The 18,392-nt window shown below is 41.9% G+C and overlaps 1 protein-coding gene across 7 annotated transcripts in view; it reads right to left on the bottom strand.

The window, feature by feature from the left end:
- The window catches only part of LOC144667987 (MAGUK p55 subfamily member 2-like), a 645,437-nt gene that overhangs the window by 86,451 nt on the left and 540,594 nt on the right, over positions 1–18,392 (bottom strand). For all 7 annotated transcript variants that reach the window (XM_078529676.1, XM_078529674.1, XM_078529672.1 and 4 more), the window contains 2 exons: positions 6,044–6,196; positions 3,225–3,380 (listed from right to left, as the gene is read on the bottom strand). In XM_078529676.1, the coding sequence (XP_078385802.1) occupies positions 3,225–3,380; positions 6,044–6,196 (309 nt within the window). The remainder of the gene's footprint in view (positions 1–3,224; positions 3,381–6,043; positions 6,197–18,392) is intronic.

Below are 18,392 nucleotides of genomic sequence, written 5' to 3'. Positions count from 1 at the left end.
TACTATCAGGCAAAGGGAAACAACTGAGCGGGTCTGCATTTGCTATATGCACACCTGGACAGTGCATAAAAGAGAACTCATATGCCAACAAAATCAAAGCCTATCTTTGAATTCTAGCAGAGGCTATCAGTGGGATTGCTTTATCTTCACTAAATAAACCTAACAGTGGCTTGTGATCTGACACTATGGTGAAGTGTCAACCGTACAAATATTGATGGAACTTCTTTATTCCAAATATTACAGGTAAGCCTTCTTTTTCAAGCTGTGAGTAATCCTTCTCAGCTGCAGAGAGGGTTCTGGAGACATATCCTATTGGCCTCTCAGAACCATCTTCCATCTTGTGTGACAATACCACTCCCACTCCGTAGGGAGGTGCATCACAAGTTAGTGTTAATTCCTTTGACAGGTCGTAGTGTACTAGCAGATGTGATGGTTGTAAAAGCATCTTGACTTTTATGAAGGCTTCTTCTTCTTGTGCCTTCCAAGACCATCTGTGGTTCTTCTTCAATAATAAGTGTAAAGGGGCTAACACTGCAGACAAATTAGGCAAGAAGCAACTGCAATAATTTATCATGCCCAAAAAAGACTTGAGTTCAGTGACACTGGCAGGAGGGGGTGCTTCCTTGATTGCCCTGGGCATCCATTCGATTACCCAAATAAGTGACTTCAGTCGCTTGGAAAGTACGCTTTCTTTTTTCTCAATTGTACACCAGCCTTCGAAAATCTCCTTAAAACTTCTTCTAGATTGGCCAAATGTTCAGCTTCCATTAATCCTGTGATCAGGATGTCATCCAGGTACACTACAACTTGAGGAAGTCCTTGTAGCAGGCTTTCCATGGTTCTTTGGAAAATCACACAGACAGGTGATACACCAAAGGGTAGGCATGTATATTGGTATGGGCCCTTGTGCGTGTTGACAGTTACATACCCTCTAGATGTGCTGCCCAGCTCCAGCTGTTGGTATGCATGGCTCATGTCCAGTTTAGTGTAGGATCTTCCTCCGGTAAATTTAGCATACAGATCTTCAATCCTTGGGATTGGATAACTGTCTTGTTCACAGTTAATTTATAATCTCCGCAAATCCGAATGGCTTGATCTGGTTTCATCACAGGGACTATGGGCATTGCCCATTCTGAAAATTGGGCTGGCTGGATTATTCCTAACTTCTCCAAGTGGCACAATTCTGCATCCACCTTCTGCTTTAGGACATAAGGCACAGGTCTGGCCTTAAAGAACCGGGGTGTTGCCTCAGAATCTACGTATATTTTAGCTTGTGGGCTTTTTATCTCTCCCAACTCATCTCAGAATATGCTGTCATTCTTTTTTAACAACTCAGGAATTCCTCTTTTTCTGACTTGAAAAATTTCTGACCAGTTGAGTTTAATTTCTTTCAGCTAATCACAGCCCAGAAGGCTAGGTCCTTCACCTGTTACAGCAACCACTGGCAGCTGGGCTAGTGTTGCCTGTAGGATACAGGTACAGAGGCGATGCCTTTCACCTGTATTGCCTCTCCAGTGTACGTCTTCAGCTGAGCTGTGGTTTTCTCCAGATTCAGTGGCTGGGTACCTTCACTGAGATATTTAAAGATGTGTTCTCCCACCACTGTGATCGATGCTCCTGTGTCAACCTCCATGACTAGAGGCTTCCCATTTACTTGAAGGGTAATGGTGATTGGTTCAGTTTTCCTGGTCTTACGATTGTGTAGGAAATAGATATAAGTATCAGCAACTTCTGGTTCATTTATATCATGCACTTCAATCATCTTGGCCTGAATCGCTGTCTTGATTTCACCCTGCATTGCTTTATAATGTGCCCTTTTTTGTGACAGAAGTGGCATTCTGCCTCTTTAATCCTGCAGGTTCCTGGTACATGGTTACCCCCACATCGATTACACTTGAATTTCTGAATCACTGGTGAGCTGTTTCCAGTATTACTTTTTGTTTTTTGAGCGGTAGGCACTGTGTCCCACTTCACGGTTGTCTCCCTGGTTTTCGCGTCATGCCCATTGGTAGGTTCCCAATCTAACTGAAGAATGACACCATGTTTCACACTCTGTAAAGCCTGTGAGTCCCTCTCAGAACCCTCCATTGCTAGCACTATCTCCATGGCGCGCTTCAGGTCAATATTAACTTCTGCAAGTAAACGGCTCTGACTGGCGTCGTCCTGTACACCGCAAACCAAACGATCTCACAATGTATCATTTGGAGTATCTCTGAAGTCAGAGTGCTCTGTTAACTGTTTTAACTTCATAATATACATTACAATCGGCTCACCTGGTGCCCTTACTCTAGAGTTGAACTTGAATCTTTGCATGATCACCGATGGCTTAGGCTGAAAATGTGCCTTCACGAGGTCTATTAGCTCGTTAATGGCATGTTTGGGGTAATCAGACTACGGATTATCTTATACGTCTTGCTCCCACAGACACTTAGAAGAATTGCTTTCTGTTTCTCCTCTGCTGTTATTTCGTTTGCCACAAAGTAGAAACCTCGGCGCTCTATGCACTAACTCCAGTCTTCCATGGATGAGTCGTACAGGTCGATTCTGCTGAAGAGTGGCATGACTAGTGAGTGTACTTTTCTTTCTTCCCTTAAAAATCAAAATACTCACATTTGTGAGGCAAAGTGCAGCATTGGATCTATTTATCCTCATCACCAAAAGTAATAAGCTTGATGTACCAGACAGATTTCTTGTTAGAAACAGTAAACTTTACTTGCAGAGCTTCTGATGAAGCTACATGATTGAACTAAGACCAAGGCTAGAAAGCTCTGCCCCTAAGATTACCCCACGCTTAGGGTTGATTAATCTGTACAGTCACATGATCGCCAAAACAGTATGAAAGGTTTTACTTACAATTGCTACAGCAACACACTGCACTCCTGATTCCTGGACTGGGCTTGCTGTGAGCTCAGCTCCTTTCCAGGAACATGGGATTATCTTTCTAATTTTGGCAATGCTAGAGTGGGAAGACAGATACGCGCTGACAGCAAAGACTGGGGAAGGAAAGAGACAGTCAGGCTGCTTTCAGCTACTTGTGGCCAGTTGCGGAAGCAGCACTGGCAATTGGAGCAAGCCATCTTGCTTCAAGATGGTGAGTCATACTAAAAACTGGCAGCAGGCATGAAAAACTATGTAGAAATTCTCAGCTTTGTAAAACTGTGGTTACCATCCAATACTTTTAATGCTGCCAACTTTAAAGTACAGTTCTGGATCTTTATACCTACCAAATGTTCGCCCTTGACCTTGCGAATCCCCACCATTCGGACAGCATCAGGTGGTACAGGCTGATTGTTGAACGTAGAGTCCATTAGCGACTCTGGACTTGGAGGTGGAGTTTCGTAGTTCTTCGAGGCGACTGAGTCGTGAGCTTCCAGCAGGGACTGTAGGGCAAATGGAACATGTATTCAGTGCCAAACTCTGGGCAACTGATTTAAAAAAAAACCCATATATTTCAAAATTCAAAAAATATGCCATTAATCAGCCTTGAGAGTTCTTTGCCTAAAGGTTTATACTTACATATACAAGTGCATGCTGCAAGAGGCATACTTTATTTTTCAGCAGAGGAAGTGAGCTTTGTAATTCTGCTTTTTGAATTCCCCTTGCGATCTAACACAATCATTCTGTGAACTTGTGAAACAACAGAAATCTTGAAAGTTTTATCATAATTACACTATGACACCTTAATTTGAGCATTTGGAAGAATTCTCTTTTAATGTTGGTGTTGGCCCAGGGAAACTAATGTACCTGCCTCCTAATTTGATACTAATTGAATTCAACACTGTTAACTGGTACCAACTGCAGGTCAAGTATCCTTTATCCAAAACCCTTGGGGCCGATTGCATTCTGGTATTCGGATATTTTCAGTTTTCCGAGCTACTGTATATATGGTTGGCCTAGGCTGCTCACATTACACTAGCCTAAGCCTAGGTTGGTTATAGTCTACAAAAACTCGGTTGTTTCTCCATTAGCCAACCCTCACACATCCTACTTCTTACCTGTAACAATATAATATTACAGTGCTTTATTAACATACAAATTAACTGCATAGCTGTACAAAAAAAGTGTTCGGTTTTTGGATGTGTTCGATTTTCAGATATACAGATAGAGGTTATTTGACCACAGTCTTTTACGGGTAAATTGAGCCTCCCAATTCGTTGCTTGTGATGACCCCTTTGTCACCTTGGGGCGCTTCTGGCAGAAGTCTATGACATTCAAATCATCCATGGCATTTCTGAGAAATTAGGTTATATTTTCTTGGATTAGTGCCAGTATTCTCACCAATGCCACTTGGCCTTAAAAATAACCATCAAATTGGGCCCCTTGGTAACTTGGGAATGGCTTGACTTATTGCTCAGAGGTCAGGTACCTGAGGTTTTTTTTTTGCTTTTCTCTTAGTGAGCCTGATCTTTAGTCAAACGCTGGCCTTTTGTAGGTGCTAAATCACAATAGCAACGTCGCTCACAGTTTGACAAGTTGGGAATAATTCAATCATAAACAATTTAGAAACGCACAATTCCCTGGTTTGTATTTCTGATTACCTCCTGGACATTTTCCAGGAACAACCGAAGCTGTTGAATCCATCATGGAGTCTTCTGTAGGCGTGTATTGGAATTATCTCCAAGCCGAATTCCTAAATCCGGCCTAGCCACTATCCAGGAGAAGGAGAGGCTGCTGCAATGGTTTGAGCGCTTCCCAGCCAACGAACTGCATTAATGTATTTGTCAAATCACTGGAAAAAAAAAGAGCCATTCTGCTTCTGATTTGCAGCCAAGCTCGCCGCAGAGCTTTCCAGTTAAAAACTCGGGAAAACATGGAGGAAGTTAGCAGAAACAAGAGTGGTGCGCTAGAAAACTAAATTTATGTCACTGTCGCATGGAAGTCAGTGGCTGTGGCTGTAAGTTCAGCACAGCGATTATCTAGAGATATAAAGCATGAACATCGCTGAACATTGATAAGGACCTATAATTAATGGCTAAGGCCATTAGTGATGAGATAGCATGTAATTTTTTTACTCTTATAGCTTGTGCCGTGATTTACTGCCTGTGAATCACACTTTTTGCAAAACGTCCCAGTCCCAGTTTCTAAGCAGACCCAAAGAGCAACAATTCGCTTGCTCTGTTAAGGATTGACGGTTTAATTTAAGGTTTGTCTAACTATTAAGCTCTTTATTTATTATGAAACCCACATCAGTGGAGTGTAATTCATCCATTCCTGTTTTAGTAGCAAATCTCTCAAATGAGCTACTTAATCAAGTGAGAGTACGGTATATTTGATAGCTGTAGGTAATTGTGCAAGGGAACCATTACAGTCATGTCATTAAATAATCAAAGAAGGGTCTTGTTTCAGTAAGTGTTTTCAAAATTAGCACCAACAGAGCTTAAGTTGATTGAAATTTTATAGTCACCAAGCACGCTATTTGTTAAATTGGTTATAAAGAAATAGCCATACCATTTATTAGGGTAAAATTCAGTATGGTACTTAGCTAGAAAAAATACAGCAAAAGGAGCTCACCATAATTTAGCCTCAAGCTCAGCAAAGAACTAAATGGGCACAGAGGTCAGACAAAAAGGCTCAATTTTCCAACTGGCATCATTTTAATGGTCAGGTCATTCACTTTTGTTAAGATAGGCTAATTGCAAAATCAGGGCTAGTGTCTCCACGAGGCTTCTATCGTTACAAGTTTAATATAGTGCCAGTTACACTTTGAATGGTTGACCATGGATGTTCGGTGTGGCTCATGGCTGGAATTTTCCAGTCCCCCCACCCCCCCCACCGCTCCGGTGGGTTTCCCCATGACGGGGCCGGTGAGCCATTGAAATCGCCGTTCACATCAGCGGGACCAGAAGATCCCTCCGGCGTGAGGGGCTGGAAGATTCCAGCCAGTGTTTCCTCACTTACGCTTAACCCAATGACAGTGGCAAGATTACAGCCTGAGGAAGCTAGGATGTAATATCACTGAAGGTTATAATTTGAATCAGAATGAAATGCATTGCAGCTACAGTGTAAATAAAGAACATCAGATAATAGCGTTGTTACCCTATACCTGAAAATGTGGTTCCTGGAGAATACGAGTGAGTTCAGCTGCGGAATCATTCTCCTTAGCAATTGGGGTGATATCATCAATGATCTCCTTCACTAACTCCAGGTTATTATCACGTACAGCCTCCAGCTTAGTGTCTTCCAGCTTCTCATGGGCCTATGTGATAAAAATTGATTTATCAAAACAGAGATATGGAACTGATTTGTCAAGTTCTTTATCCTCGAAATAAGTGAGTCACTAAAAATCAATATTTGAGCTTTATATAATGTAAACACTTTATGCAGCCACATACATCCCTTCTATAGAGAGGCCTGGCATATGCCTATTAGTTGTACACACCATGACAATAGGTTAAGGAGGCATAGGTTCATACTAATGAAAGCTAAATTTAGGACTGATATCAGAAAATTATTTTTCATTCTAATAGTGGTCAGGATATACAATGGGCTTTGAAGAGGGGTGATGGAGGCAAAACCCCAGAAACATTTTTTTAAAAATAGCTAGTTATGTTACAACCGGGATGGGAGGAGTGTGCAGTTTACCTAGCCCCACTACTCTGCAGGTCGTACCATTAATTTGAAGTTTGATTCACTCACCAAAATGGCCAATTATTTACTTTCGTTACTGTTATCCAGAATAAGAGAGACTTTAACCAGGCTTCTTTCAATAAAAACAAAAACAAAATTACCTGGAAAAACTCAGCAGGTCTGGCAGCATCGGCGGAGAAGAAAAGAGTTGACGTTTCGAGTCCTCACGACCCTTCAACAGAATGTTGAAGGGTCATGAGGACTCAAAACGTCAACTCTTTTCTTCTCCGCCGATGCTGCCAGACCTGCTGAGTTTTTCCAGGTAATTTTGTTTTTGTTTTTGTTTTGGATTTCCAGCATCCGCAGTAGTTTTTTGTTCTTTTAATAAACTCGGAAGATTGATTTATTATAAAACAAAACTGTTTCAACAAGTTGCAAGAACTGGTTAACACACAATTATAACCTGGAAGTATAACTATCTATCCCTTTTAAAAACTCCCCAACACACACACACAGATACACACACAGACAAACAAAAGGCACACGAGACATCTCTGCAGAGATGGGAGGTTGAGGAAAACTTTATAAGGAAAGGATAAAGTTTGTAGGGTTTCAATGCTGTCAATACGGTGCCCCCTCGTGTGAAGACTGTTCACCAGGCACCGTAGTTGCCAGGATATTCTTTCCAAAGGAGCCACAGCGTGGATGTGAATAGGGTTGGACCAATCTTTCTTGTCCCAGCCTTTCAGGTCCAAAAGCAGACAAGTTATATGCAGATGTGAATTCTCTGGCTGTGGCAAGGCAGGGAGAGAGCCAGTTAGGCTAACCTTCCTTTTTAGCTTGTTCCCCAAAAGACTGAGTTCACAAACAACAGGTTCAACACTTAAACCTTGTCTCTGCCATGTGATTTCCAGTGAATCGCTTGCCTTTGCCTTTACCAGTTTTTTTCCCCCATCAATTAAAGTGATTGCAGTTCAGAACAAACAAACCTCTCTTCCCCTTCAAGTACCATACTGGTCAGCTGATTTCTTGGAAAAGGCATGCTTGTTTTACAGTTCCAAGGTGAACTTATGACCTTTTTTTAAAAAAAAATTCGAGGTCAGCATCCAAACGTCCAGATAATGCCACGTCTTTCTATACTTTAAAAGAAGAATACCATTTTAAAAGATATGAGTCTAACAGTTATAAGGATGAGGGTTGTTTTTGGATGGATGAACTTGGATGATTTAAATGGTCTTCCTGATCTTCGTCCATCTTGTGATTTTACAATATGCTGTTTGTGCAGCGGAATGAATTAATTTGTAAAAATGAACCATGTGTTCTTTGTTCAACAATAGAGCACTGCACTTGGTGAATAGTTTAAAGTGATGAGTGAGTGCATTGTAAAGTGTAGATGATTTTCCTACCTTTCTCCACAGGCATTGTTTAACCCCATCAACATCCTTCAGCTGAAAGCATGGAAACATCTGGACTATGTGTATATAGAAAATACCAGCCTAGTTCTCATCTTCTGTGATGTTGTTCACAGGAGTGAAGAACATTCAGCATTCAGATGAATTAAAGGTCAGATGACACGGTACAATTGGATCAAAGCACACAAAAGTGATTCAGTTCCTATTCTAAAGTTTTATATTCTATCCTACTTTTACAAAATATGGCACTTTGATTTTATCTTGTTGCTTCAGGTAAATTGGGAAGCAGAGTTGGTTGAAACAGAGTTTATTTATAGTATAGCTTAAGAACTGTAGATGCCAGGTGGACACACTGCAGTTTCACCAGTGGTGAGAGGATGTAATTACAGAGTGACATGCTTTTTTATTTAGATTGCTTCATAGCCACTAAATGAAAAGTGCAATTCAATGGTGCAACTCACAGCCTCCCTCTTGCTAAGATGGAACACTTCATTACATCATAGGACTTCCAGTGGTGACATGTAACATTGTCAACTCAACTAAAGAAGAGCAAAGCATAAGTAACTCAAGTACCCAATACCTTGAGTTTAACCTTGGTATAACCAAATATTGAATGTGGCCCTATGCATTGGTATCCAAGCTTGCAAAAATGGGAAAAATAAGTTATTTATAACATATATGCAGTGAATGGACTAAAGGCCAAATTTGCACTTAAGAGGATGTCACTGACAAAAAAAGACGACATTAAGGCAATTCCAGCAAAATCACGAACACATCTGCTGTGAAGTTTAAATCATCCTCTGGACAAGAGCAAATGCATTTTCCTCTCCTTGAACAAGTTATTATGCCTCAATGGGCTTAAACTCCCTCAGAAATTTCCCATTAAGGTTGCAATCAACACGCACACACACACTCATTGCAAAATGGTGCTTACCATTTCTTCAAAACAGAAAGTAATCTATTAGTGGCATTAATTTAATAGTACAATCTCCTGGAGCTATGCTGTGCCCCAAATTAATTTAAAACGTTTATTTCATTATCATTTTCTAAACTATAATTGCAGAAACGATTGGGTTGACACCAATTGCCCCCATCGAGTGGAAAACGGGTCAGCAGGTTGGCCGTGCTTTTTATAACCTTCCAGATTTTGAGCAGGTAATTAATCTGTTATTTAACGTGCTGATGGATACCGCTCATCCATTCAGCAACAATAGGGGATTCCAGCTTAAAATGCATCAGCAGAACCAACAAAGAGTCCAGAGTTAATATAAATGGATTTTGCAAAGCTTCATTTCACTGTGGTAGCCTAGAATTGATTTTGTGATATTAACTGTTGGGAGGCTGAATGCATTCATAAAACCTTTGCTCTTTCAGTACAGATTAACCCGCTTTATATGGTTTAATATCTCCACCCAAATAATGGACAAAGGAGTGTGGCACAAAGACATTAAATTTTAATCCACTGTATTACCAAGAGTGCTTTTTCGAGCAATATCTGTAGGGTCATTGAAAGCAAATATCAATGGAAGTGCATTTTCCAATTCGTTTCAGTTCAGTAGTAACTGATTCAAAAAGGAGGGAACAATAATTTTTTAAGTAATGGTTAAAAGCTGTTTGTATGTTGGCTGTGACTGGCTAAGGAACAATTGCGGAGACATAGATATGTCTGAATAATAACTGGTTTATTGTATGAACATAACTATTTACAGATGTGCAAAGACTACAGGTATCACTCAGTCTAAGCCATCAGCATTCTCCCGCTAAACTCCTAGTCAAGTGACTCTCTCTTACATCATCATATGGGCCATACTGTTTCCCCAGTCTCACACATTAACTCTTTCAGCCCCGAATTAACTCTTTCAGCCCTGAACACCCTCATTCTACATCTCCCCCAAAGTCTTTGTCCAAATATATTTTGCATTTATATTTGCATACTTTGCCTTCTCCCACAAGCCTCTGACTTCATAGGTTTAATCGGTCTGGAGGTTTCACGATTTTGCCTGTTCGTGTCCTTGTGAAGTTTGGAAGATAGGTAGTCTCCCCTTGGACTTCATGGCTATGACTTGCTGGTCTTTGCTAGGAGTTGCAGTATTTGCTACATTGCCAGTTTGACTCTCAACACCTGGTTCTCCCAAATATAAAATGTAAGGTTCTCTTTGAGGAATGAGGATAAGATTTCTCCTGTTCCTTCTTATCGTGCCTTCTGGGGTATGTATCAAGTAAGGCCATTGTTGATCATCATCCCTTTGGACAATGACACAGTCTCTGCCTCGATCTCTTATCCCAACCTTGCCTACTTTGTTCAGCCTGGGCAGGTTTCTGGTATGGTATCCCCTATTATAAGTCAAAGTTAGATATTTTCTATAGGTCCACTGACACAAATGTCTGCGTTCCAGAGGGCAGAAAATTACGCTTGGCATGAGGGCGCACGCCTGACATGCTCGAGTGTGAAATAAAGCATGTTGACATTGGCCAAATGTGCCAACGTCAACATGCACTCTCGCGATAGTTAGGTTGGTGGGCGCACGCCAGAGCCGGAAGTGCGCCCGCCAAAAATTAAAAGGCCTATTAAGGCCATTAAGTAAACAATTGTCCTGAATTGTTCACTGCCCATTCAACCTAATGGTTGATGGACAGGCGAAAAGGCCAAGCGGCCTTTGCATTTTTTAGGAAACCTCATCCACGGGCAGGATGAGGTTTCCTAAAGCAAATAAAAATAAAAATTTTACACTTGAATTAAAAGCATGTCCCTGCTCATGTGACAGAGTCACATAAGGGGACATGTTTTATGACATTTTTATTCTCTTTTTTTTAAACAGTGCTTCATCTCCCTCAGGCAGCTCCATGCCTCAGGGAGATTGAAGCATTCTTTTGCGCGCATTTTGTGCTAGGCCCGCTCACCCTCCTCCACCCGCCCGCACAGGCAGCACTGAGCGCTGCCGCTCGTGTTCCACGCTGGGTGGGCCTTAATTGGCCCGCCCGCGTGAAATCACGATGTGGTACTGATTGGGGGCAGCGGTCAGCTTCCCAACTGCCCCCGCCGAGCATCCCCACCAAGGGCAAAATCCTGCCCAGAAAGTGTATTTTGGATCTTTGGTATCGCCTAGGAAACATTGTTATTCCTCTTTTAGGTGAGACTCCTCTATTTCATTAATGGCCTTATGTGCGAAAATTCTCTCATGCTCCTCTGTGTATCTTAGTTCCAGACATCTTTCCAAACTGTCCAAACCTTTTACAATGAAAGCATTCTGCAGTGCCTACAGAACACTGTTCATGCCTGTGGAGCTTATTGGTGCCACAGCGCTGGCATGGTTCACTGGCATCTTGAGCTTTTGTTCCATAAAATCTTTTTTTCCCCAGGGGTGTCTTTGGCATTGTTTTGTTTAATAAGCTGTACCATCATTGGGGGTTTTCTGAACCATGGTTTGTCTTCCCCTCTTAGTATGGCTCAATTTGGCTGAAGGACCTCTTATTAACAAACTATCGTATTCTCCAAAGTTAAGTCTTTGGATTGCAGTAAGTCAGAAAAGGTGTTATCAGTTAACCTGACTCCAAAGTGGTCTCATATCAGTTAAGATTTAAGATCCCCATGTTGACAACCTTCAGCCAGTATAGGTCATTGATAAAGGTATCGATTGGTTCACCAGGTTTCTGGACCCTTTTGTTAAACTTGGCTCTTTCTAATATCTTGTTACTCCATAAATTAAAATAATTTTCGAGGACCTTTTGGACCTCTTCGAATTTGTCTGATGTTTCATTAGAGCCTTGTCTTGCTATCACATCGTCAACAATTGCTCCAATGGAGTACAATGATGTATTGACTCATTCAGCCTTTGATTTATTGTTTAATCTGAATCTTAAATATCCTTTCCTCCATAGTGCCCAATTCTTTGTCTGATCTGGCCCTTCTATGTGCCCAAATTGGTCTGACATACTGAATTTGGAACCCATAGCTATTTTAAGCTCCTAGGAAGTTTGGCTGGAATTTTTGAACTTCTGTTGCAGGAATGGAGTTTTCCCGTGCTGATCAGCCTTTTCACTGTGACCCGCTGTGGGCACTGACCCTCTTTGGTAGTTGTTCCTAAACTTGACGGAATTTTAAAACTAATCGCTGGACGTAATTATTAAGGCCAGTTCACTGCTTTCCTCCAGTTGGAGAATCGCTTTGAGCAGCCGATTTTTTTTCAATTGCCAGTGTTATTAATCCATCACACACAGTCATATTTACGCGCCAATGCCTCCTTTAATTTAGTCACATCATGATAAAGCTCATCAAGAACCTTTCTTTGATTGTTCTTGTAATGTGGCTGACATGTTTAATGTGCATCCCAGTTGCCCTCAAAAGGTAACATTCTTCCTGAACTGCTGTGGTGCTTGTGCCAATGATGCTCCTACACGGATGCTAAGTAGGGAATTCCAGCATTTTTATCCAGCGACAATGAAAGGACAGCAGTATAGGAATATGTCAATCTTCCAGCTGATGGTATTCCAATGATCTTACCTCTCGTGTTCTTCTCAGTGACACAAGACGTTGCAGGGCTAAGAAATGCTGTCAAAGTAAGTTTGGTGAGCTGCTACAGTGCATGCTATAGATAATATATGGTGAGGCCTAGTCAGTTGAGGTGGTTACGACCAGTGGCGGGGCCACTGGTCAACAAACTAATTTATTCTGAATAGTGTTGCATATCTGAACTGTTGTTGTGACTGCAGTCACACAGGATAACTATTCCATCATACTCAAACAGATAATTGCTTCTGACATGCCCTGGGAATTGTGCAGGTGCCTTTAAATAGTAACACCTCCAGTATTATCCGACATAGAGCAAAATCCATCAAAGTTTCGTATCTCCTATTTTCAGGCTAAAAATACTCAGCTGATATTTCAATTGTGCTGCTTTAGTTTACCACAGGTTCACACTGCAAATTAACTGATATAATACTCACTTTTCAAGTTTCTTGTCACATTCCCACTGGCATGCATATAATTTACATCTTTCCCATATCAAAAGCAACTGTCTTGAGGCAGCCTGAAACATTTTATCCTGAAAGCTACACACGACAGTCTAATAATTAACCATCTTCTGAAAGTAAAATTGTCTTCTGAAGCAAAATGGTAAACATAAAATAGTTTCCACTTCCAGGTCACCAAGGTCATTAATTTAATGATACTGAAAAATATTAGAAAGATGGTGAGGTTCTATGACATTCCTCCCATACGAGATCTTCAAGAAACATTCTAGGGTCATCGACCTTGCCATTTTGCACATCTGGCTCAAAACTTCATACCATAGAGATGACGCTCCAGTTTTCAGGGCAGTGAACTCGCTTTTTATAGAGTTCACTGTTGTTAGTTAAAGGGAGAAAGCTTGAGGCATTGCACATTATCATTTGTAGGGAACCTGATTTTCAGAGGCTTCCCCACTTGAACTGATCACTCTAAAGATTCTGCACAAATGACTTAAAAGTTGAGCGCTAGGGCAACCTTCAAGTGGCTTCATAGACACCTGATACCCCCAATAGGCATGCAGACAATGTGTAGCGTTGGCAGAGCTGCCTGTCCACCTAGATGATTATAAATAGCAGTGAGTATGAATGTTACATACTTCCTGAACCACTAATAAATAGGCCTGATTTCTAGGATAGGATCTTCTATGTCCAGCAGAAGTGACAAATGGAGTGTCGTTTTAATATCTCTTCCATCTCCCTCAGCATTGCACTAAAGTGCTAGCCTGTGTTGGAATTTTCATCTTTTGAATTTGTGAAATTTTAATTTAAGCATCATTTTTTATTGTCAATTATCTAATCAATCAGGTAGGTATGTTGAGTTTCGTCAGAGTTTAAGGTGAAATATAGCAAAAACATATGACTGTGACAACCAGCGAGCAGCAGTCCAGGTCAGGCAGCATGGCTGGAATGCGCAAACAGTTCTTTCTTTCATTTTCTTTCTCTTTTCTTCTTAGGATCTCAACTCTTCACGGCTTTTCAAACTACCCAGGAGTATTTGCATGGATGTACCCTTGGGAGTTTCCCTCTACTTGTCACAGGGCAGTTGTAGATGAGCTACAGTGGATGTGTGAGGTTGGTACAAGACAGATGAGCGTGACATACCATGACAGCCAATCTCCTGGTAGGAGCATACAAGCAGGAGAGGAGGACGTTTGTTTCTCAAAAGCTGAAACCTTAAGCAGTTTCTGTAAAACAAGACTTACAGAAATAACCTATTGTTTTACCTATTTCGGGCTGACTACTAAACAAATATTTACTCTTAGCATATTTCTAATTTCTAACACCTGGACTATGTGCTCAAGTCCTGCAGTGGTGCTTGAACTGAAGACCTTTTCACTCAGAGATGAGAGTGGTATCACTGGGCCAAGGCTGAGAACTAACACCTTTTAAACAAAAAGAAAAGTGCAAGCTTCAAAGTTATAACACAACACAGGATATCCAAATGCGAGAGCATAATTCAGCAAATTGCTTATGGTCGACATCAATAGCAATTGATTTTACCTCTACTAACCATCTCAAGTGTGCAATGCCCTGAAATTCAACATGTTGCTTGGCTCCAGGACATCAGACAAGCAATTTCCAGTGTGATTAGGAACTTTACCAAATACATCTGGAGAGGTTTACTTTACAGAAGTGTCAAGCTGCTTAAAAATCGCAAGGAAATTTTGTAAACAAACATAGTAAAAATAACCAGCAGATGCTTCATGTGGAGATATACAAGTTGAACCTTAAGAATTTTATGCTATGCTCTATTAAAATAAAGACAAACAGACTCTAATGAAAACTCTTAAAAATCCTGGTGTACAATGGTGCCTGGCAATGCCTGTCTGGACCAGTAAGCCCAAGATTGGCCCAAAATCAGACCTCAGGCCTGATGAGTTGGACAAGCTGCCAACAGTTCCAGCGGTAGCTTTGACTGTATACTAAAATTAATCTTGAGCCATTTGTTTAGCTTGCAGTAGCCCAAATCTAAGTCCCAGGGAGGAGGGCAGTGATTGGGACACTTTGGATTCGGGGTGCAATTCTGCTCCTCTTGGCTTCAAGGGAAAGGATTTAAAAATAAAAGTAAAATTTATCTGTTGAGGGTGGGCTGCTGAGTATCCTGAGTGGAGCAGGCCTGGGTCCCTGCTTTGAACATTAGAAAACAATTTCACAGAGGGTGTGGTAAATTGGAGTACCATGTACCTTTAAGAGAATGCAAGTGGACTAACCGTGTGACAGTACTGACCAATCACTGTACAGCGCGGGCTACTGGTTAACTGCAAGTCTAGAGCTGGAGCTGGTCGTCGGAGCACGCAAGGATTTAGCACTCTGTCTTCTGTTGCGATAAACAATCACAGTTTGTTCTTATGTCGGTCTCTCTCGGTTATTGACCGCGAGCATCAGCTGACAAATGTATATGGAGGCGTGCAAGTCGAGTTTACTCGACTAGTGAATTCACAGACTCGAAACATAAAACTGGGGACGAGGATTAAAAATAGCAAAATTGCAAGGCCCCTGAATGAGAATCCACGAGATGGGTGAGCAAAACATTCGAAAGAGAATCTGTCCTTATGTTGTCAAATAGGCAGCAATCAGAGCAGAAAGCAGTGCTGCAGCTTTAAACGTGAGAAAAAAACCCGGCAGAATTGCGATCGTGGGGATCCCGCCAAAACTCGAAAAGAGTGCGAAAACCAGCACAGAAAAGCCAACAACTGCAGGGACGGAGTTGCTCTCAAAGCGGCAATACACTTAGAGAGGTACAGGCAAGAAAAATGGCAAAGGACAGAAAATTTTAAGAGACCCCAGAGAGGGGGCAACTCTGCGGAAGGCAAAACACGAATCAATCGATGGCAGTCAAGAAAGCCACAGTAAGCTAAACGTCTGAATTCATCATTAACTGGGAAGCCATCGGAAGTGCAGCCCCCTTGCAGTCATTCATGATGCCGCAGTTCGGGCGTGTCAATCCATCCAGCCCCATTTCAGGTGACTGGTCTCAGTGTGTCGAACCAGGAGGAGGACGATTCTTTTGTCCATAAGTGGGAGCAAAACGTATGGGCTGATCTGCAGCCTCGTGTCACCTACCACCCCTGACTCGAAGGCTTTCGACGAGTTAATAAAAATTGTACAAAACCACCTGAGACCAAAGCCCTCAGTCACTCTGCAGCGCTTCACGTTCAACTCAAGGAATAGGCTTTCAGCGGAGACAATAACTGACTATGTGGCCGTTTTTAAGCATTAACTGAACATTGCGAATTCGTAACATCCATTAGTGATATGATGAGAGACCCACTGATTTGCAGGATTGGAGATGATACTATTCAAAGGCGTTTACTAGCCAAAGTTAATCTAGACTTCAATAAGGCATTAGAATTAGCCATGGAGAGTGCTGTTAGAAATTCGAAAGCTATAAGAGATGGACGAAATGGCGCTGTCCATCTGGCAGGGCGGGAGAGACCAGCAACAAAAGGTGCTAAAACATCGGACCCCATAGAAAGGGGGGGGAAATGCCCCCTATGTGCAGATCAGTAAAAAACAGCAGTACCACAATGAAAACCCACAAAATGAATGAGAGCAATGCATCCAGGCATCCAGTGGGCGATCGACAATTCAAACAAGTCGAATGCTTGTTCTGCCACTGCTATGGTCACATTAGGCGACACTGCAGAGATAGACTGCGACAGCATTTTAAAGACAAAGGGCAAAATCGCGAAATATGTCTCATGGAAGAACCAGAAGAAATAGAATCAGACATCCATTTAACCTGAAAGTGGGTAGGACCGAGCCAACCCAAGTAGTCATTATAGTCAATGAACAACCTGTTAAGATGGAAGTTGATACTGGAGCTTCGATGTCCGTCATTGGAGAATGTTCATTCAGATACTTGAATAAAGGAACCCATCCTTTAAGATTGGAAGTTTCAAACACTAAACTGAGAACATACACGGGGGAAGAAATAAGACTGAAAGGGTTATGTCAAGTCTCGGAGACATATGGAGATCAATCTGAAAGACTGCCCTTGTTAGTGGTGGCTGGAGAGGGCCCCAGCTTAATAGGCCCGCAACAGGCTCCAAAAGATTAAATTGAAATGGGCTGAAATTTTTCAAATTACAACGAAAGGCTTACAGGAATCGTTGCAAAAGTATGCTTCTGTTTTCAACAACAAGTTAGGAAGGATTCAAGGGCTACAGGCCAGAATCCATGTAGACCCAAACGCAGTCTCCAGATTTATAAGAGCCAGACCTGTCCATTATGCTCTATGGGACAAGGTTGAAATCAAACTGGACAGACTGGGAAAATTGGGCATCCTACAACCAGAGCAGCTTTCTGAGAGGGCGGCACCCATTGTACCTGTACTGAAGCCGGACCAAAGCGTGCATTTATGCGGTGACTATAAGCTAACTGTCACTAAGGTAGCCAAATTTGATAAACACCCGATACCCAAGATTAAGGAATTGTATTCGAAGTTGGCAGGGGGCACCACATATTCGAAATTAGACATGAGCCATGCCTACCAGCAGGTAGAGTTGGAAAAGGACTCTAGGGAATTCGTCACCATTAGTACGCACTGAGGATTGTATTAATACACACGTCTACCCTTTGGGGTCTCCTCAGCGTGTGCTATTTTACAAAGAATGATAGAAAACTTGCTCCAAGGATTGCCCCATGTTATCATTTACTTGGATGAAGTATTGGTCATGGGACTGACCGACGATGAATACTTAGCAAATCTAGAAGAGGTGCTCAAACACTTCGCACAAGCAGGCGTACATTTCAAATGAGAGAAGCTAAGAAGGTAGTTTACTTGGGCCACAAGGTCGATGCGCAGGGCCTGCATCCTGTGGAAGAAAAAGTCCAGGCCATTCGCAAGGCACCTGCCCCGAGAAACACCACAGAGCTTAAGGCCTTCTGAGGCATGGTAAACTACTATGGCTGATTCCTCTCAAACCTTTCGACTGTGCTGGCCCCATTGTATGGCCTGCTTAAGAAGAACCAGAAATAGAGTTGGCAAGCCCCACATCAGGATCCCTTCCTGAAAGTGAAGCGATTGTTAAGATCATCGGCCTTTTTGGTCCACTTTGACCCCAAGAAGGAATGAATTTTAACATGTGATGCGTTATGGATCACATTATGGAATAGGGACTGTCCTTTCACATCGGATGGCGGATGGCTCTGAATAAGCCATCGGTTATACATCTCACACAGTCAGTGTCACATAGCGACAATATTCCCAGATCGAAAAACAGGGGTTGTGTCCTACGCCTGGAAGTTTCATCAATATCTCCACGGTCGCCATTTCCATATTATAACCAACCACAAGCCCCTACTGGGATTATTTGCAGAAGATAAAGTGATACCATCTATTGTATCAGCTCGAATCCAGAGATGGGCACTAATATTAGCCACCTACGAATACACTTTTGTTCA

Source organism: Cetorhinus maximus, chromosome 25 (genome assembly GCF_964194155.1).
Source record: "Cetorhinus maximus chromosome 25, sCetMax3.hap1.1, whole genome shotgun sequence".
NCBI lineage: Eukaryota > Metazoa > Chordata > Chondrichthyes > Lamniformes > Cetorhinidae > Cetorhinus > Cetorhinus maximus.
Note: the sequence above shows the minus strand (reverse complement) of the source record. Positions and strands in the feature narration are given on the sequence as shown.